The sequence below is a fragment of the Leucoraja erinacea genome, chromosome 28, assembly GCF_028641065.1.
Source record: "Leucoraja erinacea ecotype New England chromosome 28, Leri_hhj_1, whole genome shotgun sequence".
In the NCBI taxonomy this organism is placed as follows: Eukaryota; Metazoa; Chordata; class Chondrichthyes; order Rajiformes; family Rajidae; genus Leucoraja; species Leucoraja erinaceus.
This window is the reverse complement of record NC_073404.1, coordinates 21,435,073-21,460,439: the sequence shown is the minus strand read 5'-3', so window position 1 is coordinate 21,460,439 and position 25,367 is coordinate 21,435,073. Positions and strand designations below refer to the sequence as shown.

Genomic DNA, 25,367 nt, shown 5'->3' with positions numbered 1-25,367 from the left:
ATATCCGAGGAGAAAAAAATCTAGTGGTGTGTGTCAGTGGACAAAGCAACACAACGCACATAGCAAAACACACAAATAATATTTGACCAGAAATATCTTATAAGCACAAAATGGTGGACTAACTCTGGCAGCATCTCTGGAGAGAAGAAATGGGTGATATTTCGCGTTGAGATGTTTTGTGCCTGAAGAAGGGTTTTGACCTGGAACTTCACCCATTCCTTCTCTGCAGGGATGCTGCCTGTCCCACTGAGTTACTCCAGCAATTGGTGTCTCTTCGGTGTAAACCAGTGCGCATCTTGTAAGCAAGTGATCCCAGCCAGTAACTCCATCTATATTCATTTTAAAACTTATGAAGAATTTAATTTTAATGTCTTAACTGTGGGAGTTTTCCAACTATTCACTGTGGTGTAAAGCAGCTGCCTTCTAAGGTTCATTATTTTCCCTCCTGAATTGATATTCGACATCCGTTGTACTGATTTTAGGGTAAGGTTCGATTATTGATCCCTTGAGACATATTTTACTCTTGAGCCTCTCATTAACAAAATGGCGGTTACGTTTCGCGTCTTTTTTGATCATCTACATGGATAGGACAGGTTTGGAGGGATATGGATAGGTGGGACTAGTATAGCTGGGACATGTTGGCCGGTATGGGCAAGTTGTGTTGAAGGGCCTATTTCCACACTGTATCACTCTATCTGACTGAGGATTTTTCTTGCTTTCCATATGCAATAGCATGAATTTCTAGTCTGTAATATAGTGCTCAAAGTTGAACACTCTTGAGGTGCAATTAATACATCACTATAACTGACATGTGTTAATTTAGTACTTTTTCTAACTGACTTTGGAAATGCAGTGGTATTTGACCTATGTACGTAGCCTTGTGCCAGTTCACAGTTTAACTCTGGATCTTCTGACTCTTTATAAATAAAAACAATTGCAAGTTCTTCTTTCAAAAGAGTGGGAGCTCCTGTTCTAATAAACATCCAAATAGATGCTGGTGAAAAAGAGCATTGGCCTTTTGTTAGTTTGGTGATCTAGAACATGGAGCAGTACAGCACAGGGACAGCATTTTCAATCATGATGTCTGCGCCAACCATGATACCAATTTAAGCTGCACATTTGTCTACCTGTTTTATGCCCTCCTGCCTGTTTGCCTAAAAACCTCAAACATTGCTATTGTATCTGCTTTCACCACTTCCCTTGGCTCCCCATTGGTCACTGCCTGCCATTCAGAAAGGGACCCGTTAATCCCTATTCTTTGTTTCCTGTCTGCCAACCAATTTTCTATCCGTCAGTACCCTACCCCCAATACCATGTGCTCTAATTTTGCCCACAAATCTCCTATGTGGGACCTTATCAAAGGCTTTCTGAAAGTCCAGGTACACTACATCCTCTGGCTCTCCCTTGTCCATTTTCTTAGTTACATCCTCAAAAAGTTCCAGAAGATTAGTCAAGTATGATTTCCCCTTCGTAAATCCATGCTGACTCAGACCGATCCTGTTACTGCTATCTAAATGTGCCGCTATTTCATCTTTTATAATTTACTCCAGCATCTTCCCCATCACCGATGTCAGGCTAACTGCTCTATAATTCCCTGTTTTCTCTCTCCCTCCTTTCCTAAATAGTGGGATAACATTAGCTACCCTACAATCCACAGGAACACATCCTGAATATAGAACATTGGAAAATGATCACCAATGCGTCCACGATTTCTGGAGCCACCTCCGTAAGTACCCTGGGATGCAGACAATCGGACCCAGGGGATTTATCAGCCTTCAGTCCCATCAGTCTACCCAACACTATTTCCTGCCTCTTATGACTTTACTTCAGTTCCTCCAACACCCTAGGTCCTCTGGCCACTAGTACATCTGGGAGATTGTGTCTTCCTTAGTGAAGACGGATCCAAAGTACCTGTTCAACTCGTCTGCCATTTTCTTGTTCCCCATAATAAATTCATTTGTTTCTGTCATCAAGGGACCCACATTTGTCTTAAGTTTTTTTTTCCTCATCACATATCTAAAGAAGCTTTTACTATCCTCCTCTTCATATTCTTGGCTAGCGTACCTTCGTACCTCATCTTTTCTCCCTGTATTGCCTTTTTAGTTATCTTCTGTTCCTCTTTAAACGTTTCCCAATCCTCTGGCTTCCCGCTCATCTTTGCTATGTTATACTTCTCTTTTATTTTTATACTGTCCTTGACTTCCCTTGTCGGCCACGGTCGCCTCTTGCTCCCCTTAAACTGGAAGTGTCGTCTGCCCCGACAGCTCCCAAGAGGGTGTATCTGTTTTCATTAAGTACAGCCACCGGGGTCTCCTGCACTCCACGTTTACTCCTCTTTCTCACAGTCATCCACCTGCGCTGCTCCGGTCCTTGGTGTGTCAACCTCACTGAAGGTCTTGTCCAGGAAACTCTTGTTTTCCCGGATGGCCCTGGGGTCATCCAGCTGCTTCTCCAGTTCCCCAACATGTTCATTCAGGAGCTGTACCTGGACACAATTTCTGCAAGTGTAGTTTGCAGAAGCATCAGCGGTGTCCCTGACTTCCCACATCCTGCAGGAAACACACTGTACTAACTTGCCTGCCATTTCTTCAGTGGGCAAAAATCACAAATTATAAAATTCGATCAAGTGTAGTCTTCTTGCCTCAGCCTCCTCGCCGAAGATTCTCGAGCCAAAGACTCACACTTTACTCACCAAGGCACTTCACCTCAACAAGGCTGCTCTGCTACAGCTGCACTTCTTTATCTGTTACTTAATCAACTACTTTAGGGCTAATTTGTAAATTGCTCGAAACTGGGCCTTTGGCACTCTTTTTACATCTTTCTCTCTGACTTGCCTACTTCCAGCAATGATACTCGCTCTCGCTGCTTCTGGCTGCTGCTTCTCTCCGACCAAGTAATTAACTGGAATAATTCTTCAGAAACATCAAAGGGGATTTTATACATCATGAAAGCTAGCCTAGATAGGAAAATTGTAAAGGTTCCCTCAATAATGACATCATTGGTCAATTGGAGATCTGTGCATGAGTAGAGGGTTGTCATCAATGGTAAGTTTTGTCATTTTAATGTTACAAACAATCATATTAAACGAGCATTTAAAAAAATCTGGAAAATTATTAAGTGTATGAAATACAAATGGACATGTGAAAGAGAAGAGATTACAGGAAAAAAGTGAGGGGGATAGGATTAATGCATAATATCAGGGAGTCAAACTAAATAGCCTATTTTGTAATTTGAGAGATAATAGAATAAAAACAATCTATTCTAAAATTAGTGACCTGACAAGCTGATAATTTGGTGCATACCTTTTGAGCTCTTTTTGACACCTGCATTGTCTTGGTACATGCAGCATTTTGACAACTGATCGTAATGAAACATGCTCACAGTTTCCAATTAGGATTGCTGAAAATTGAATCCATTTGCTGATAAATGCTATTATTCTTTCTCTAGATAAGAACACCATACTTCATTACCTAAACATGGTGCTGTGTTATTGCTGCTCCTGAAGCAATGCAACCTTTTTTTACATAAGTGTCAGCATTCTTATCAAACAATTAACAAGATAGCAATAAATTCACTATCCAATACATACTTTCTGTATATTCATAATTCAAATGGAGGCTTGGCAAAAGACTTCCAGTTAACTAATTTCTCGGGATCTCTGATGTCTTAACTGCAGGATAACTTTACCCATCTGCAATCTTCGGGTTTTTCAAAAATGACACTTGCTATCATTTAATTTTGGGTGGCAGCGGGTAGAGTTGCTGCCTTACAGCGCCAAAGACCTGGATTCAATCCTGACTGTGGGTGCCTGTCTGTAAGGAATTAGTACGTTCTCCCTCTGACCGCAAGGGTTGTCTCCAAGATCTTCGGTTTCCCCTCCCCAACACTCCAAAGATGTTCAGGTTAATTGGCTTGGTATAAATGTAAATTGCCCCCAATGTGTGTAGGATAGTGTTAATGCGTGGGAGTCGCTGGTCGGTGCAGACTCAAAGGGCCTATTTCCTTGCTGTGTCTCTAAATTAAACTAATTGTAACTTTCTGGTTTACATTATCATTTCTTTGACAATGATTTTAACGTGATGGTGAATTGTAGCTATGAGTAGGATTATCTGGCCCATTATGAAATAAAATAGAAAGTAGAATTCTCATTTCAAACACTTAGAAATTACAACTTTTCGGTTTTACTGATGCACGATGATAATCAGTCTTGAAACGTGGAATTAGGTTACTTTATTATTGTCATGTGTACTGAGGTATAGTGAAAGTGTGCTATCCAATCAAAAAAAAAGACTGTACATGATTACAAACAAGCCTTCCACAGTGTACAGATAAAGGTAAAGGCTAGTGCAAGATATAGTCTGATAAAAGGTTGTTCAATGAGGTAGATGGACGACCAGATCCGCACACATAACTGGTGAGAGGATGGTTCAGTTGCCTGCTAACACCTGGGAATAAGCTGTCTTGCTTTCCGACCAAACAGATGTTATTAGCAGACTTAAAACCACCTGATCATAGGATGAAGGAATAGTAGAATTTGTTTATATTATAGAATTTGTGATGAAAAACTATCCGGAATGTTATTGCATTGAATGTATTGCAATTAGTCTCTGTAACCTCTGCATTGGAAGCGGGCATTGCTGACACTGGCATTGGATTAAATTTGAAGTAATGATTACAAGATTTTGCATGTTCTCAATTTCAATAAAAGATAACAATCTGTGAAAAATTAAATGGCAAACATGCATATTTTTAAATTTGATTTTTATCAATAAGGAACAATGGATTTGTATAATGCTGGAAAAGTCAGTGTTTATAGGCTTTCCTTTAATAGGAGTGACAATGGTTTGAAAATATATTTGGGACATCACTTGTTGAACTCCAGTTTAAGTGCATTTTTTTTCCTTTTGTGTTTTAAGAGCATAAAAGTTTAAGATTGGTGAGTGTTCATTTTTGATCCTGGAGAATGGCATTCATTTCAACCACAGTATTAAATAAACCAACTGGCCTGTAAGAGAAGGACAGTGTACTATCAAAGAAACAAAGCTGGAAATAATTGATACTTTTCCCATCTTCCATACCTCCTCATTCCGGTGATGTAAAGAAATGACTGATAGTATTGTGCAGATCTCCTGATAACATCTTGATTGTAGTTTGAAAGTTGAGTTGTCTAGTGCAATTAGTCATACAGTATGGAAACGGGTCCTTCGGCCCAACGTGTGCACAGCGACCAACATGCCCCATCTACACTAGTCCCACCTGCCTGCATTTGGTCCATATCCCTCTAAACTAGCTGTCCAAATATTTTTTTTAAACTTTGTGATAGTACGTGCTTCAAGTATGTTTCATAGACCATAGACTTTGTGTATTAAAACAAAAGTTGCACCTCAGCTTCCTATTCAATCGTTCCTCCATCACCTTAAACCCATGTCCTCTAATTCTTGATTCCCCTACTCTGGTTTAAAAGACTCTGAAAAGTTGCTTGGATGTGTTCTGTCTGCAAAAAAAAAAAAACAGGACCTCGAATATAGCTGTTTATTGCCTAATCCATATCTTCGCAACATCAGTAAAGGAATGGCTGGTATGTCATTGGCAAGTGTTGTCATGTAATATTTCCTGACTGATGCACGTGTTTCATTTTGCTATGCTCCAGACTTAATTACAGCTTCAAATGTGGGACAAAAGGTTGAAGGTGGTATTAGAAAGGCTAACTCAATATCAAGTGTGGTATCAGAATCCTTCTAACATGGGGGGGGTCTGTTTCCATTGTGGGTAGCTCTGGCTGCTCTATTATTGTCACTAGGCATCAAGGGATAATTAATCCCAGCTGGAGGTGCGTCCAGGGCAAAGAAAGGAGGTTGTGTGTGTTCGAAATCGATCATCCCAGCACAGGACATTGTTTCAGGAGTTTTGGGGGCAATATTCTGTGTCCAGTCAAACCAGTTCTTGAGGCTCTTTTGATGCTCTTCATTCATGGGTTGAATTCACGACTCTACAATTTATTATGATCTTGTGCAGGGCAGTTCAAACTACGATATGACCAATGAGACTGCTTTCCATGGTGCGCCCATAGAAATTGATGGGTCATTGGAGACATGCTGAATTTCCTTTGTTGTCTGAGGAAGTGGAGGTGTTTGTGCGCTTTCTAGGATGTAGCGTCAATTTGGTTGGACCAGGACAAATTATTAATGATGTTTATACTGAGGAACTTGAAACCTCTTGCCATTTCCATTTTCGCATCATTAATACAGGCCATGTGCTCCACTCTGCTTCCTGAAGTCATCATGCAGCTCTTTTGTTTTACTGATGCTGAGGGAAAGGTAGTTATCTTGACACCCAAACAGTCTTGTTTTAAGCACAATTTTCCACTTTGTTCAGAATTGTATAATGAAATAAATACTCTGAAGTTCAATGGAAACACTCGATACTACTTGCAGTGAAACCAGTTGAAGATAGTTAACTCATTTCATGATAGGAAAGGGCTAATTAAGGTAGCAAGCTTGAAGGAAGAGAGTGATTTTCGTGTTTGTCTCTTTTGTCCCTTTCAGGTGCACAAGAGCAATGTTGTAATACAGAAAATGCAACAAACCAATTTAGACAAGCAAGATCCCACACAGCATTTGTTTTGTTCGAGATCAGTTTAAAAATGTTGTTGAAAAATAAATATTATTGAATACACCAGGAATAATTCAAAGTGCTGGAGGAACTCGGTGGCTCAGTCAGCATCTGTTGAGGGAATGGACATTTGGTTGAGACCTTTTTTCAGACTGATCGTGTCTGAAGAATAGTTCAGACTGAAACATTGTCTGTCCGTTCCCTCAACAGACCTGTTGAGTTCCTCAAGCATTTTGTTTTTTGCTCAAGATTCCAGGATCTGCAGTTTCTTGTGTCACCAGGAATAATTGCTCTGCTCTTCAGAATAATACCGTAGGATTTTTAATTTGCATCCACTTGAGATAATAAACAGAGCCTGATATGATGCACTGAGCTGTGGTTGATGCAGATGGAGGACTGTTAAAAATCAATTATTGAAAACTAATGGCTGTTGTGGGTATGGTGCTAACTAACATGACTTTTTTTTTTCATTTTTGTAGGTACCGTTGGGAGTGAACAAACAGCCACAACTTTCCTAACGACGAAATTGATTGAGACCATGGGGACAGAGACTGTAAGTTCTGGCTGATTTAATTATGGTTTCTCCAGTTTCATTCCTTGGTTTAAGGATAGTTTCTTTTAAGGATGTTATGTATGTCTGTATGATAGAAATTTATGTATTTTTCTCAAAGTGAATGGAGAGAGGGTGAAAGAGATCAGCACGGTGGTACAGCCAGTGGAGCTGCTGCCTTGTAGTTTCAACAGCTTGCATTCAATCCTGTCCTATCTGTGTGAATTTGTACGTTTTCCCTACGACCACGTGCTTTTCTCCCGTGTGCTCTGTTTTCCTTCCATATCCCAGAAAAGTGTGAATTGGTATATTATGTGACCACTAGATAACCCCCAGTGTGTAGGTGAGTGGTAGATTCTAGAGCAAATTTATTGTTATATGCCAGGAATAAAATGGGATTAGTAAATGGGTGCTTCAAGAGCCTGTCTCTCTGCTAAATGTCTTTGTAAGAGGGAGGGGAAAATGTGAAAGAGGGGAAAAGGGCAAAACAGTAGTACAGTAATTAATAGTGTCATCTCGCAACTATAGGATTACGAGTTCATTCCTGGTCTTGTGGAAATCTCCCATTCTCTCCATGATCTTGCGGATTTCTGTCAAGGCCACCAGGAAACACAAGGTTGATGTTCAACTAATTAATTACTCTGTTGGGAGCCAGCATACATTAAGTGGGCTGATTGGCTTCCTTCCCTATCATGAGTAAACATGTAAGACCATTCTGACAAGCAAAATGATAAGTTAATTAAATTAAAAATTGAGGATAGCTGAGGTCTATTCCACTATTGGGAGAATCTTGAATGAGGGGACATTGTTACAAGATTTGGACACAGTCATTTAATACTGAGGTTTGTAGGAACTTCTTGCGCAAGGTGCAAATCTCGTTGGAATTCTCCACTCAAAGGTTGTGGAGGCTGGATTTAAAGACAAAGTAGATGCATTTTTGATTGGAATTTGGGACTCTGGGGGAAATACCACAGAAGGGCAGCATGGTGGCGCAACGGTAGAGTTGCTGCCTTACAGTGCTTGCAGCTCTGGAGATCCGGGTTCGACCCCGACTACGGGTGCTGTCTGTATGGAGTTTGTGCATTCTCCCCATGACCGCGTGAGTTTTCTCCGAGATCTTGGGTTTCCTCTCACACTCCAAAGACGTACAGGTTTGCCGGTTAATTGGCTTGGTATAAATATAAATTGTCCCTAGTGTGGATAGGATAGTGTTAATGTGCGGTGGGCGGCGCGACTCTGGTCAGCAGCGGCCTCTGCAGTCTGTCCGCGTTTTATTATTTTCTGTCTGTGTTTAAATGTAGTTTTTGTTATTTTTTGTTGGGGTGTGTGTGTGTGGGGGGTAGGGGGGGGAGGGGGGGGGGGGGGGAACACTTTTTTAATTCTCTCCCTGCACTGGAGACCCGACCTTTTCTCGTCGGGTTTCCGTTGTCGTTGGGGCCGCAACGAGGAGCGGCCTCCAACAGGAAGAAGCTGGGGACTCTGGTGCTACGACTCACCGTCGCCGTCGCGGGGCTGGCCGAGTCCGGAGCGGGTGGAGCGGTGGAGGAGCGCTGCTGCTGCTGCTGCTGCTGCTGCTACCGCTACCAGAGAGTCGGAGGCTCCAACGGCAGGTCTGTGGACGGCGGCACCGGGAGCCCGCGGCTCCCTGGAGGGAGACCGCTTTTCAGGGCTCTCGCAACGGCGACTTCCCCCGCCCGAGTTGCGGGGTTGAAGAGCTCCTGGAGCGGGGCCTACATCACTGCCCCGCGCGGCTTGGAATGGCCGCGGGACTCTGCGAGCGCACGCCGGGGGCTCTAACAGCAAGACCCGGTGTGCGACCTCGCACCACCCGGCGTGGCTTTAATGGCCGCGGGACAATCGCCATCGCCAGCCGGGGGCTTTGACTTTGACTCTGACATCGGGGGGGGGAGAGTGCAGTGGAGAGATAAGTTTATTAGGCCTTCCATCACAGCTATGTGATGGATGTTTATGTAAATTATGTTGTGTCTTGGGTCTATGTGTTTGTAATGTATGGCTGCAGAAACGGCATTTCGTTTGGACCTCAAGGGGTCCAAATGACAATTAAATGTATCTTGTATCTTGTATCACTGGTCGGCCTGTTTCCATGCTGTATCTCTAAACTGAGCTAAACAAAAAAAAGAGATGATGCGTGGGACAGGTTTGAGGGGCTGAGGAGCCTATTCCTGCTCCTATGTTTTTGTATTCTAATATCATCAAACTATCTTGAACGTGATAGGGGCGAGTAAAATCCTTTGATCTAGTTAGCATCCCAACTTGGTCATTTGAGTATTTAAATTTTTGCCTTCAAGAAGTCAAATGATTTTGAACTTACCTCTTCTAGCACTTGCTGTCCAAACCTTTTCATCTTTTGAATATTACTGAAATCCTGAATATCACCTCTCCGAAAAGCGGTCCCTGGTGGGAGACTGCTTTTCGGAGCTTCCGCAACGGCGACTTCTCCCGCCCGAGTTGCAGGGTTGAGGATGACCTGGAGTGGGGCCTTACATCGCCCGCCGTGGCTTTAATGGCCGCGGGACTTATTTACCATCGCCTGCCGGGGACTTTGACATCGGGAGAAGAATGGGGAGTGCAGGGGAGAGATAAGACTTTGCCTTCCATCACAGTGAGGAGGAGATTCGCTGTGATGGATGTTTGTGTAAATTGTGTTGTTTCTTGGTTCTTCTTGTTTGTATGACTGCAGAAACTAAATTTCGTTTGAACTTCTGGGTTCAAATTACAACATCTAAAATCTAATCTCATCTAATTTAAATTTTGTTTCTCTTTCGTTTCTCTTTGTATTAAAATTGTTTTGCTTTTACTTTGGCTGTACAATCATTTATTTTTCACTATGGTAAGTTTCTCCTTTACTGTAATCTTTCTAGATTGTTGAAACTAACCTCTATGTTGAAATTAGTTGTTCCTATGAATTCTTAATGTAGACCAAAATAATCTAAATCTTATCTATTATCTCAATAATGGCATTCCTAGTCGTTATCTTCTTGCAGTATTTTTTTTTTAAATACTGTTCACATTTTAGTTGCTTCATGTTGTCTGGACATTTAACAGTATTGTTTGGACATTAATTTAATTATTTCCTTAATATGTAAAGCTTCTATCACCACATTACATTTACAAGCGAATAGTTGCAAAATCATCAGTTCTGACTTTACAATAGATCATCTAAAATATTTTGAAAAATATTTCTGAAGAAGGTTCTCGACCCAAAATGTCACCCATTCCTTCTCCAGATGTGCTGTCTGCCCCGCTGAGTTACTCCTGCATTTTGTGTCTACCTTAGACACGTCTACATTTTGTGTCTACCTTTGTGTCTACCAGCATCTGCAGTCCTTTCCTACTCATCAAAACTATTTGCAGCTTGGCATGAAAATTGGCACTGCACTTCCCGTTCTTATTCAATGAATGAAATTGCCAGAGAAAGATTTTTAATTTGTGCAATGAATTACTGAGACTAAGGGACAATGAAAGACCTATGATAAATTATAGAAAAGTAAATAATACAATGTTTGAAAAACAGCTGCAACTCTGAAATCTTGTAAATGTTATCATAGAGTAAGCTTGAGGGCAGTGATACAAACTGCAATATAAGAGACGAGAGGTAGTGTATAATGAAAGACTTAAGCAGCAGAAATTGCTGCATCTGGAAGTGACAAAGAATTTCATGTTAAAATTAACTCACTGGGGGCTTTCACGTTGAGATGAATAGACTAGTCAAAAATTTAAAGAATCCTTTCTATAGATGGAGATTAAAAACCTTTCCATAAACACTTAAACCATTCAATTATTCTATCCAAACTGTTGATTCTTCTCCAGCTTTATGCCCGGGTACAACAGCAGCATTCATACAGTATTTATCTTATCCATTTTTTACCATTTGCGTACAATGATATATTTCAGATGCCATTGTGCTGTCTATTTATTTTGTTTAGTTCATTTTAATTCCGAAGTGTTTCTTTAATCCCATTATACCTCATTACTTTGTACCCTTTGGTAAATTTATATAATGATTATATTGCAGCTCTTTATTGAAATATTCATATTTTTGGAAGGAAAGCAGTCGAAGGAACATTCTTATTTTATAGTTCCTTTGACATGCAAGCCAAAAAATTGTCTTGTATCACTACATTTGTTCTGATCTTGTTGTCTGCTTTCCATAAAAGTGAAGTGGAGAAAAGGTATGTTAAAATAGAATCCAAACTCAGGTGAGATAAAGCCAGAGTTGAATGATAAGAAAACTTTTGGGGGGTGAGGAGAAACCAAGATAACGTGAAATAGCTTCATAAGGTAACTTTTGAGAAAACATTTTCAGTGAAAATGCATCTTTGGACATCTAAAAAAGCTAAAATTTGTGTTTTGGTTCTTTCCACATTTGCCAATAAGCATTTTGGGCATTTAATTTGACAAATCTGCGAAATCTGGGGAGAAATATCCTCGTTTCAATGCGCAAGTGATGAAGGGAATTTGCCTGTTCATCGTGTCAGTGATGGAAACTTCGACAAAAGTAATTAACTCCACGTATCAACAGTTTTGTCATGTCATTGGAAAATAATTTATCTGATTTCGATAGTTTTCAGAAAGCATTCTTTATTTTCCGATTACACTGTATCAACTTGTATGCTCTGCCATTTAAAAGTTGATTGTGCTTGAATTCCTATATACTGAGGGACTACAAATTATAAACTGTTGCAATATATGCTTAAATGAACGGCTAATATATTGCAGTGAGTTGCACTTATCCTCGTTACATTCAGTAAGCTGTTTTGGAAATAATCTTATTCCAGGAGGGTGTTCAATTGTTTTTTGAAAAGTGTTAGTGTTCCAATGTGGTTAATCCTCTTTGTGCCTACCTCTGATCAACATCAGTATAAATTAACAGATGCATTTGCTCAGAGATGGGGAAACCATTGATTATAATTGGCATTCTCCAATAGAAATAACATATCTAATTGTCTATTTAATTCGTGAAATTTAACAATTTAAACATTTAGTGAAATGGTAACACTTTTTTGTTTTGATGCTTTCAATTCCATTTTGTATGCGAAGCTATTTCTTAATGTGGGAGGTTTTGTTTAAATATTGAGTTTCATCATGATGCATTAAAAAAGTGTGTCTGCATCTGGGTTAAACATAGCACCAATCTTCAAAACATCGTGAAATCAGATAAAGTGAAACCATGACACGACCACAGATTTATGTGCAAAAAAAGGACCACACTGTTCCCGTCAGGAGCTAAATGCAGAGTGTTGGGAAGTGAGTCAGCTTTGAAGATATCTCTCCATGGCAACTATAGCACAGCTAAAGAAAAGGCTGCTGTGGAAGTATGGAAAAACTCAAGGGACTTGGTGATCTTCTTTGTGTCTGGCCTGCTTGACACTTGACTCCTGAGTATTCCTAACCCCCTGTAAGGTGTGGGCTGATAAAGGGGCCATTGATTACAACATGCAGCTTAGAAGTGATCTGAACAAAAGTGATCAGTGAATGATGCACCAGTGACTCAATGGAGGTGATGTGGACCATTGACAAATGCAGTGGACGAGACATTAATATGACATAGTAAATAAACCCTTTTAATTATTTCATTTTTGAATTTTGTGTGGTGCCCCTTATTATTCTGTGAATCAACAGTAAAGGTAATAAATTGCACACACAATCCCCAATCCCTGCATGTAATGGATTACACGAGCACTTTGAGACCCATGTCATCATTAAATTTTCAACTGACAATGGGCAAATACACTAAGGTGATTCTCACGTGCAAGTGTGTAGAAAAATGACCCTGTGGGATCAGTAGCATTATCAACCATAGGTTAAATAGATTTTAGTTTCTGTTTTACAAAATATATTAAGCTTGTCAATGTTATCATCTTGTCTCTAATGTGTTTGTCTGCCAGTGATAAAATTGAGTCACTTCTTTCCCTTCCAACATTTTAAGTGCACTTCCGCGCGCACACACACAAGCACACTCCCTTCTTCGGTATTCCTGATAGGGTTTCCTGGCTTTTCTCCCTACATGTCATATGCTTTTATTATCCTGTCCTTTTAATCTATTTCTGATACTGAAATTTAAAGCCCTCCCTCTTACACCATCCCTTTAATCACACATTCATTTCACCCATCCTCAAGTTCTGCACTTACCATCTTGTGGCACAAGAGTTAATTCAGAGATGATAACCTTAAGAGGTCATGTTCATCTGCTTTGTTCCTAACACTCAGTTTGCAAAACCTGAGCCTCTTTTTACTTGCGTCCTAATACAAGCATGGACCATGACCTCTGGTTGTTTTCTCTCAGCTTGCAACTCTACCGTGACATTCTAATGCTGGCATCATGGAGACAACATACCTTCTGGATTCATGTATTTGGCCATAGTAGCATCTGTCTGTCCTCATTTTTGAGTATCCTACAACCCTTTGAGTATGAATAACCTTGTGATGCTTCCCACCAGTGTACCTGAAGGTTTCTCTGACCAACCTAGTCCCTCTTTAGTTCCTCGATTATTCTCTGGGGTCAGCAGTTTGACCCACAACTTCCATGACCCCCTGCCTGCCTCGTGCCACTGCTGTAGGTGATGGGAAGTCTGAAGCAGGCAGTGGTCAAAGAAGAACATCGGCTTGATGTTGGTGTGTGTGACTGCAATTCACTTGGTCGAGATTGGATGGCTCAGCCCATTCCCAGATTGGCGTCCCCTCATGTGAGGGGAAGTCAATCTGGGAATGAGCTGAGCCATCTGATCTTGACCAAGTGAATTGCAGCTCTGCAGGATTGCTGAAGGCACTGTACAGCCTTGCCAATTTGACCTTTTCCATCAGCAGCCAGGAGGTGTTGTCCAATCTGTTGTCAGCACCACCGGATTGTCCAGCCACATCGACGATGCAGATGAATTCACCGGCCCGGATGTTGCCAGAACTGGAAGACGGCCACCTGCTCGCTCTGCACGGGGAGAACTGTGCACATTTATAAGCAGGTAAATTACAAAGGAGACTCCTCCCCCAACTCCCTGACTTCAGTGATCGAGAAGATCCTTCCCTGCAGCAGAATTCCCAGACCTGAAATATGACCATCATTGCTGCTTGGAACATACCGACAGTATGTGGGGTGGCGACTACAACTACCTCCAATAGCTGTGGAGTTGTGGCAGCCCCCACTCATGTGGGGTTATACGGGGCTCAGCAGCACTTGTTTTTGTAAACTGTGCTGTGCATTGTAGTGGCCTTGGAGCTTTTAAAAACTGTGTTTTGGTGATTCACAAAGCTATTGCAAACAAAATGAGCTGAGGAATTTCACCTTTACCTGCACTCCATTTTTTCCTTCAAGTGGTGATTTGAAATTGTTTTGTCTTGTGACATGAGAGGGAAATAGGCATTTGACAGAGGACATGAAAACATAATTCACAATGCATTAAGAAAGGATAATGGTATACGCAGAAGAATGGAGCAACGGGGTGGGGATGTGAAAGAGAGAGAGTAATTATAAAAGAACTAGTCAAGTCAAGTGTTTTATTGTCACATGTCCCAGATAGGACAATAAAATTCTTGCTTGCTGCAGCACAACAGAATATGTAAACATAGTACATAACGGGAGAAATAAAAGTTCAGTGTTTCTATATACACATGCACGCACACTTAATAAATAAATAAACAAATATAGTGCAATAATAATAGTCTGTTGTAGTTCAGAGCTTATTTGTTGTCATGTTTAATAGCCTGATGGCTGTAGGGAAGAAGCTGTTCCTGAACCTGGACGTTACAGTTTTCAGGCTCCTGTACCTTCTTCCCGATGGCAATGGTGAAATGAGTGTGTGGCCAGGATGGTGTGGGTCTTTGATGATGTTGGCTGCCTTTTTGAGACAGCGACTTCGATAGATCCCTTCGATGGTGTGGAGGTCAGAGCCGGTGATGGACTGGGCAGTGTTCACAGTGTTTTGTATTCTTTTCCTCTCTTGGACGTTCAAGTTGCCGAACCAGGCCACGATGCAACCAGTCAGTATGCTCTCTACTGTGCACCTGTAGAAGTTCAAGAGAATCCTCTTTGACATACTGGATCTCCGTAGTCTTCTCAGGAAGTAGAAGTGCTGATGTGCCTAGTAATTAGGAATTAGAACATGGAGAACCAGTAATTAGAACATGGAGATCTCCATTCTTTGCATTTGTGGGCCATCCAGCATTAGGTAGTAAACTCGCTGCATTGGAATCTTGTCATTTTGTACGTTCCAAAGAAATGTATGTAGTCATGCTTATTTATTAACTTTTGAATTAAAAAAAAAACACACAATAGCCACTCACACAACCAACTAGTAGAATTTGGTTAAGGCATGTGATTCATTTCAGGTGTACATTTTGGTAACCTGACCGAACCTGTCGTTTGCACCTATAACCTCAGATTGTTTGCTGATGAGATGTCTGGCAGCTGATGAAAATATTAAACTGTAGTGAAAAATTGACATATTGCAAAATTAATGTAGGGATGTTTCATTGATTTCATTTACACACTTTTATATCACGTTAATTAGTTGTGGCCTTCCAATTATTCCTTCATACTGCACTGGAAAAATTGTCTGTGCAGTTTGTTTCATTCCATCCCTGTTGTTCATGAGAATATTATCCACCCTAGATTTTGCACTTTATTAACTGGATGAAACTGAAAGCTGCCATTGTGTTACATTATTGAGAGCAAATTTCCATTGGATCATTTCCGTTCTGTCCATTGTTATACGTGCGAGTTTCAGTGATCATATAATTGAATTTGCATTGGAAGGTATTGTCATGACGGATCAATGTTTGCAAAATTGGCCATTTTTTATCGTGCATATTTGTACCACAATCATTAATGTCTGCAACCTTTTCAGACGGTGCTCCGAGTTAAATACTGGCAATTGTGAAGTTTCAGCAGTTTGGAAAAATATAACCTTTCAAATGACCTTAAATCGTCAAATAAAAGTGGGGCACTAATTTTCTTGAAATAATCCTTTCTTTTGTATAAAATAATAATAATATAATAATGTGATCAAATGAGATACTGATCTTCCTCTTCTGTTGCCTTTTATTTTTCTTGTTATTGGCTAGATACAGAGAAATATGCTGAAGATGACAAATAGCTGAGAAATAGTTTTAGTCTTTTTTAATTGGGATTTGTGGGATTCCCTTTCAGAAAAATGATTTTAAAGTATTTCCTCCCATCTTTCAAGCATGCTCCTTTGTAATATCAATTGTGGCAGGTTCAGATGATAGAGTTTAACATGGGACTTGCGCCTTCATAACGTGGTTTATTAGTAGCTTTGAATTCATAATTTTTCTTTTCCCCATACCTAATGATTTTTAATATCTTACCAAGTATCCAAAGAGACAATAGAAATATGATACTCATCCAAAAGAGGGAGCAAAATATCCTGCTCAATCCTTTCAAAAATGCACTTCTGTGTGGTTTAACAATAGTAATTGTATTGATTTGTGGAGTCAATTTATAAATGACATGGGGCTTAGGAATGGATTTAAATTAATGTTAAATAAAATAATTAGCAAGTGTTGTAAATTGAGAACCCATAGATGTTCCAGAAGAAGCAATTATACGACTGATGGGAAATAGCAAGCACATTTTCAATTTTTGTAGGGAATGCCTAGCATTTCCCTGTGTGCTACATCTAGCCATTGTGAATCATAGCACACATACAGCAGTGTCTGAGTCACCAGCAGGGTGGGGCAGAAAAACCCAAATGTGTGCATAAGATTGATGTTTCAATTGTTCTTTTGCTTATTAATTTTAGCAGGAATATACAAGGAAAACTCCTGACAAATTTCACCAAGTACATTGCCTGAGATATTACCAAGTCTGGAAATGGCTAAAATTGACAGTATATTGTGTTTTTAATTATCTTTTATAACCACAAGTCTGCACTGACCTGGTACATGTGGGGAAAGCCATGTTTAATGTTTAGAATGTAGAACAGTATCACACAGGAACTTTCGGCTCATAATGTCTGTGCCGAACATGATGTTAAATTAAATTAATCCCCTTTGCCTGCATGTGATCCATATACCTCCATTTCCTGCACATTCATGCAACTATTTAAAAGCTGTTAAAATGCCACTGTTGCATCTGTTCCCACCACCCCTCTTGGCAACATGTACCCAACACTTACTACTGCTTTTATAAAAAAAACCTTGTCCTGTACATCTCCATTGAACACATCCCTTCTGACCTTAAAGTTATGCTCTCTAGTGTTTGGGTTTTTTTTCCACCCTATGAAAGATTCTGACTGTCTACCCTATATGTACCTTTCAGAATTTTATAAACTACTTTCCAGTCTCCCCTCAGGTGCCTCCGCTCCAGAGTTAAAATCCATTTTTGTCCAACATCCTCATAGCAAATACCCTCTCTCCCCCCCCCCCCCCTACTTTCCCTCTTTCCCCCCTCTCCCCCCCCCCCCCCCCCCCCCCCCCCCCCCCCCCCCCCCCCCTCCCCCCCCCCCCCCCCCCCCCCCCCTCCCCCCCCCCCCCCTCCCCCCCCCCCCCCCCCCATCCCCCCCTTCCCCCTTCCCCTTCCTCCCCTCCTTCCCCCCCCCCCCCCCCTCTTCCCCCCCCTCTTCCCCCCCCCTCTTCCCCCCCTCTTCCCCCCCCCCCCTCCCTCCTTCCCCCCCCCCCCCCCCCCCCCCCCCCCCCCCCCCCCCCCCCCCCCCCCCCCCCCTCTTCCCCCCCCCCCCCCCCCCCCCCCCCCCCCCCTCCTTCCCCCCCCCCCCCCCCTCCTCCCCCCCCCCTTCCCCCTTCTCCTCCCCTCTCCCCCCGGGGAGGGGTGGGCTGTAAGGGGCCAGGGAGGCTGGTGTGGCCGGACCCACCATGGGGTTATAGGTCTTGTTGTCCCCGATGACTCCCTCTCCCTCTTCCCCCCCCCCCCCTCCCCCCCCTCTTAGATAATATCAGACTATATCTAAGAGAAGAAATTTTGGTGGGCCCTCAATTTAAATGACTGGTGCCTTATTTTGTAGCTATGACCCCCTTTTTTTGGTCTCCTATCATCAGTGGGAACATGTCAACATGCACTCTCTCAGGCCCTCTTAGTAACAAAGTTAAACCAAGCAAGATGGTATTGGAGCACTGATTGATAAATTTGTGCCTGATGCAGTTTTTGATTGTGAGATACTTCTTTCATAACCTATGCTTTCCAATAATTATGAAGTACAGTGTAAATTAAACCATGTGCATTTGTCATTTATATATTTAGCGAATGCAAAGTCCTTTAGCCAAGTAGTTGCCTCTTGATTTGCTGTAAGAAGGGTGACAAGTCCTCATTTGAGTCTTTGTTGAAGGCATGCTTCAATGATGTGTTGCATTGTTTGCTGCTCTCCACAAGCACACCGTGGGGTTGGACTGCTGCCCCATTTGTGAAGGCTGGCCAAGCAGTCATAAATTTCAAGCACATTTTGAAGTCATTGTAGAAAGCGCTTGCAATTCCATTAAAATATTTTAAGTGCACAGAAAATGCCAAAATGTGTGGTGCTTCCAGTGGATGGACAGATATTTGAAGCATGTATCCAGTACAATAGCTGACTGCAGCTCTCTGCAGTGGGAGCTGCCTGTGATGCAGTACAGGTTGCACAGCACTGAGTGATGCTCCGTAGGAGGAGCTACAATCCCATTTCACTCCTTTCCCCTCCCCCTCCCCCTCCCAAGCAGTTATACAGCTATGTGCACCTGCAGCAGAAAATCAGCTGATTGGACAAAGTCTGGAAAATGCTCCAGTTACATTATTCACTTCCCAGGCAGTGTGTTCTCATCGTTTTCTGTTTGATAGCAGAGCAGCAGCGATGAAGGGGTCTGTGCCGGGACTGGATAAATCTTCTGTGAATCCGTGTAGGCTTCATGCACTGCAGAAACATACCAGCCTCCACTGAACATGAGTCTGGCTGCTCACGTCAGCTGTTCCATGCTGAATTGCTTTGTGAGTCTCTGCTGCTTTTTTTTACTTCTATTGGCTTTGAGACCTGTGCAGCCATGGGATGCTAGGTAATTTTTCAAATGCGACATGAGAGGGAAAACAGGCAAGGAATCCTGAAAATCATGGACCATTTTGCTGGTATTGGGAAGGCAAGGATGGCTGGTGACTAAGCATATTCTGTTCCACAGGGCTGAGACAGACATTGCTTTCAGGTGATCATGTTGGTATGTGGCTCGGCGTTACTGAGGAATGTTTCTGATATTTATTTTACTGATTTTATCTCGTATGTTTAGTTCACTCGTGTTTTTCATTCGTGTTTTTAATATTTTCTTCCTCACAACATTTTCAATGTTATAATGCAAACAATATGGTGCATATCTTAGAGGAATGAAAGTAGGGCTGGTATTTGTAAACTAAATGTTTGAAATGTGCTGATTTTGGTGACAGATAAACAGTGCTGTTATCTAGAATCGCTGATGAAAGGGTGTCTCCAAAATCTCTATCAAAATAAATGCTGTTGTTTCTCTGAAGCTGTGGCATGTTGGGAGGGGACTGTTACAATTACAAATGCACCATTTGAAGTTTTATTGTGTAAAATCAAGCATTCTTCCAGTGATTTTAATCACTGCTAATAAAGATTGTGAAAGGTTGCAAGACATACCTTTTGTTACAAGTCTTCTGCACTCAATTCCAGTTAAACATTGTCGATGCTCCTACTGGGGTGTTTCGAGTCGGGGTTAAATATTTACCCAAGATTGTTACACAAAGGGTTCTTGATAAAAAAGATTTAAAATATTGGTTCGGAAATCCAAATTGAAGGCCAATATTGTGGATTTAGTGGAGGGAAGCTCCAGATTTAAAAACAGCAGAGCACAATAGGATTTGTCTGGAGATGGCCTAGCTTAATAGGATGCAAAGCACAATGGTGATTTATATTGTAAGACCCAGACTAATTTAGAACACTCAAGAGATTGCAGTAGCAGGTCCTGTTTGATGAATTTAGGGCTAGCAGAATCAAGGGGTATGGGGAGAAGGCCGGAACGGGGTACTGATTATGGATGATCAGCCATGATCACATTGAATGGTAGTGCTGGCTCGAAGAGCCGAATGGCCTACTCCTGCACTGATTGCCTATTATATATGAATTGTAGAATATTAGTATTAACAGTTTAGAGTTTGGATTGATGGTTTATGAACAAGGTTTTGGTAAGAACAAATTAGATTAATTGCTCGACAATACAATGAATGATAAAAGAAGGCCCAGATTAATATATTGTGAAATACAGGAGAGATTTGGGATGATTTGTAAATTAAAATTGCTGCGGGAAGGCCAGGTATTCAATATCTATTTACATGGTAAATAAAATAAATTATTTAAAGTTAATGCATTAAGTTTCAAAAATACATAACCTGCTGTATAAAATGAAACTGATGTGATCATATGGATAAGTCAATTTGAGTACTACCTGGTATTCTTTCTGAGAGCCGCATGTAAGTGCATGATACTGAACCAGTTCTTTGCTGCCTGATGCCAGGATAATTCATTTGATAGGATGATCTAATTTTCATAAATAATAAAACGTTCAACTGCTAAAGATATGTATTTGCTGTAAATGCAGTGTGAATGGTGCAGCTTGTGTGAAAGATGAATTCCATCTTCATCAATCTTATGATTGTCCAATTCAAATAAATTGTGTCACATTTGGTGTAGTTGCTGCCCCCACTCAGAGAGACCAGGGTTCAATTCTGACCTTGAGAGTTGTCTCTGGAGTTGGCACATTCTCCCTGTTATCACTTGGGTGGGTTTGTTGGTTAATTGATGTCTCCATATTGCCCTGAGTGTGTAGGCAGTGGATGAGAAAGTAGGATAACATAGAACGCGTGTGAATGGATGATAATGGCTGATGAGGACTCGGTGGGCCAAAAGGCTTGTTTCCATGTTGTATCTCTCAAAAAATATTTATTGATTATTCCGTTATTTTGGCAAGGACAGAGCTTTATATTGAATATATTAATGTATATTGATGTTTTTCACACTTGTAAATGTATAGATATTACACAAAATGATGCGCTGGTCATGTACAATGTACAGTATGCTTAATGTTGTGTATTATACCCAACATATGGGGCGCCTATGATGCACTTAATCTGTTGTACATTCCACAGTACCTTATTGTTTCAAGCTTTGCCTGCCTAATATTACAATGTCTCAAGTATCCATGTTCAACTAAACCTTCAACCACCACTGGAAGGTCAAGCATAACTAGATTTGTCTAGTTGGAGGAGGAGGAGGCATGAAGCTATTTAGACATGAAATAAGTGATCTACGCAGGAGAGACTGCTGGAGTGCAAAAGTATTTTTTGTCAAAGGTTTACCCACTAAAGTAGATGTTGCCAAAATCTCAGTAGAATGGGAAATAGTAGTAGAGAAAGTGAATGGGGTAAAACTTGATAAGAAAAAGGTACATGATGGATGGGTTACGCTTAAAATAAACAACTCGCTTGGTCTGCATGGAATGCAGCTCAGGTGGCTGAGAAAGACGAGGATGAATGTTGCGGGAGGATCTATCGCAATCATCCAATTCTCCTTGGACTCTGAGGAGATGGAAGGGGTGCAAGGACATGCAACTGCAGTCAAGTTTAATCTTGGTGATGGAATTTAGAAAAAAGAATTGGGGATTATATTAACAACCACTCGCAAGGGATTGCACTGATAAAAAGCCAGCAAAGATTAACTCCTGAATTCCCCCCTTCCCCCCCCACCCTAATCGGCCTACCAGTCCCCCTGGTCGCTTCTCCAGCCAACAATGGACCATTATGGGCTCCACATTTCCTGAAGTCATCTGTTGCCGGCCCTGATTTGTTCTGGCCTTATTGCACCCAGTTTATCCCTTCTGTTGTTCACCCCCCACCCCCCATATTTCCTTATATTGGTTCTAAAGAGCATGCCCTGTATTAAATTGCAACTCTCCCCCCCCCCCCCCCCCCCCCCCCCCCCCCCCCTCCTTCTTAGACGTCTCATGATGTGGTCCCAGTTTATTCCATTTTTTCCCCCATGGCAAACTCGCTCATTGTCCCTGGAGCCGGTCATGTGAATCTCCACTGCAGCCCCCTCTGGCATTATTTTTTTTATTAGGTAAGACTAAAACAGTAGATAACACTGAAGTCCTATACAAGCGCAGTAAGATATCTATGCTTGAGTAATAAAATCCTCCCCATTTAAAGGTTAACCTGTCTTTTGTGTCTTTCATTGGTAAACTAGCATCCAGAGTTCCTTGTCCTCCACCTTCTTGACCTGTACTTGTTTTTATTTACAGGGTGAAGAAGGGCCACCCAGTTTGGAGTACATCCAGGCCAAAGATTTATTTCCACGGAAGGATCTGGTGAAGGAAGACGAGGACTTGCAGGTACTGTCTGCAATGATGCTGTTCATGAATGGGAATTTGAAGTTTATGGAAGCCCTTTCAATTTGGAATGTGGGGGGATGGGGGAAGCTGAGATATCAGACATCTTAAAACACACATGAAGTAGGTATAACCATTTTTTTAGACATGCTTATGTAAGGTCTGCTTTTAAGAAATTTTAAATAGTCCAACTTTTGCAATTAGACTAAAATAATTGTAATCATTAAGGTTTAGAAGAAAATGAATGCCACGGTAGATACCGAAGGTTGAATGATTTGAATGAAGGTTGCTTGTAATTTGACATTGATGCTCTTTTCCAGTGTCACGTGAAACTTTGTTTGGTCTTGTTGTGTGGTACTACTAGGGTTTCCTTGTGGAAGAATGAAACAAATTCAAAATAATTACTCGTGTTTCAGCAGCCGTTTTAAGAGTAATTTGCTGCTGCACCCTTATAGATTTTTGTTATGATGGTCAAGGCTAATGTAGAAATTGCAGATTGTTCCACACGAGGTGCTTGGTAGGTTGGGTGGTTAGGTATATTGTAAGATGGTGATAGTTGCTCCTTGCAGCAGTTTAGCAGGGCTTCTGCTCCTAGTATGTAAAGACAAGATTCTCATGTCATCCCAAATACTACTTTTCCGCTTTGTGGGATTATAGGATAGGGAATTTTGATGGGAATTTTTTCATATTTTCAACAAAGCTTTAAGCACATTCCATGGTAGACCTTGGAACAGTGTGCCTAATGGTGAGTTTGGTGTTGTATACGCAGAACAGTCTGAACAATGGAGTTGACTGAATGTGGTGTGGGCCTCAATGGTGGAGAGATAGGCCTAAGATAGGCCACTGACATTGGTTATCCATTTAGTAAATATCGAGGATTTGATGGGCACCATATTGATGGTATCTTTTCAGTGCTTTAAATTGCCAAATTCCACTGAAAATAGACTTTTCACAAATTGGAGGAAAAAAATTGGGCGGAGAGATCATATTTGTCACACCACTCCTGGGTTTTGTTGAGGGGGTTCAATGGGCATGAGATGGTCCCGATTGTCGGTCAGCCGGTGTGTGGTTTTTCCACCTCTATGCTGCCTACTCATCTTTCCCTTTCCCTTTTGTGTGAAGGTTAGTCCATGTGTTTTGTGTTAAGTCTGAGATCTTGATCTTCAAGCACCCTTTTCTTCAGTTGATTAACTGGAGGCTATGGTGCAGAATTGAGAGCAGTGGTGAGTTTTCACAATGTCTACCTGTGCAACATGTAGATTGGGGGTAGTGCCAGGATAATGATCTTCAATCAGATTGGTTCTCTTCAGTTAGGATTGCATGCCATCATAAAGCAAATACGAGATCAAGACAATTTCTGTTGGCAGCATAATTTGAGACGTGTATCCCTTTTAATGCAGTCAAGTGCTGGTGAGGTTGAGAAGGCTATTTATAGTTTTTGATGCCTACATTGCTCTGGATTTGTGAGATGACATGGAATGAAGGTCATGTCCATTGGGCCTCACAAAGGATTGAGTCCACGGAGCATTTGAAGAGCAGCTCTCCATCCACTAAGAGGCAGTTGAATTGAGACCCTGGCAATGACTTTCCCTGTAGCAGTCAGGCGCATAGCTTTGTAGGTACCACAGAAGCACATCTTTCTTGCAGATGATCAAAATCATGGTATATCCGAATACTTTCCTCTTTTCAGGTATGGACCAGGTGGATTCATGACAGAAGCTTCTCATTCCCAAGTTTGAGATCTCAGCTGAGTTGTAGGACATGACCAACAGGACAGGCAGTACTAATGGAAATAAATAAATTGAGCCAATGATATTGCTGTAACGGTGTTATTTTTCTTTGCACCTTTTTAAATTTCAAAATCACTTTAACCCTTTAACCAATTGGTCATGTAATTTATCTGGGAGTCTATCTACACCTCTATCTAAAGAAGGATCTTGACCCGAAACATCACTTATTCCTTTTCTTCAGAGATGCTGTCTGATTCGTTGAGTTACTCCAGCTTTTTGTGACTATCCTCTGTGTAGCATGCATGTTATCAGATATCTATTTATTCTGTTCTCTCTACATAGGTGGTGGTGGAAGGGATAAATAAGACAAACATCTATGATAGGATGAGACCAGGTCAAATGGGTTAATAGAAACAGTTAGAGGTAATTACACTTTGTGTTGCTGGGTTGTAGGACATGACCAATAGGACAGGCAGTACTAATGGACAGGAAGAAATGGTGCTGATGTCATAGACTTTGATAGGCCTGACTTTGGGTGAACTGGGGATGGGGACTGGACATTGTGCCTTCCCCCACAGTGGTAACCACTGTGGGGGGATGATTTTTTTTGTGTGTGTAAGTTAATATGTTAGTCTGTGTCCAAGATGGCTGTCGGAAGGGAGAGTGGACGCTGGCGCGCTTTAGCTGCCGCTGCTCTCTCTTCACATTGTGTTTTTTGATTTTTTGTCTTTGGAGCGATTTCTGTCTTTAATCTGTGTATTGGTGATGTCCTTATCATTTATTTTACTCCGACTGTATGTTTTTTCTCTTCTGTTAATTTCTGTAAGGTGTCCTTGAGACTTTGAAAGGCACCCGAAAATAAAATTTATTATTATTATTATAGACTTATAGCTTATTGCAATAGAAGCTCAGAATCTCTCATGCAGACCGAATGCAGACACTCTACATAGCAATCCACAATTTCCATTGCAGAATGCCATACGCAAGATTAGAAGCACATGCAATGTTTTAGACTTCCAGTCTATTATCATGAACCACTAATACAGTGTTCCAGTATACAGATTGATTACTTTTTGAGCTATTTGGTGAAGAAGAGATTTACATTTATATGGTACCTGTTGCTACCT

At 41.3% G+C, this 25,367-nt stretch overlaps 1 protein-coding gene across 5 annotated transcripts in view; it reads left to right on the top strand.

Annotated features, from left to right (window-relative positions):
- Positions 1-25,367, top strand: part of mtmr4 (myotubularin related protein 4) — a 112,523-nt gene that overhangs the window by 47,839 nt on the left and 39,317 nt on the right. For 2 of the 5 annotated variants that reach the window (XM_055658000.1, XM_055657999.1), the window contains exons 2-3: positions 7,092-7,165; positions 22,424-22,513. In XM_055658000.1, coding sequence (XP_055513975.1) covers positions 7,151-7,165; positions 22,424-22,513 — 105 coding nt within the window. In that variant the 5' untranslated portion in view covers positions 7,092-7,150. Of the gene's footprint in view, positions 1-7,091; positions 7,166-18,975; positions 19,110-22,423; positions 22,514-25,367 lie in introns of those variants that run through there. The other 3 variants (XM_055658002.1, XM_055657998.1, XM_055658001.1) reach the window with 2 other exon arrangements.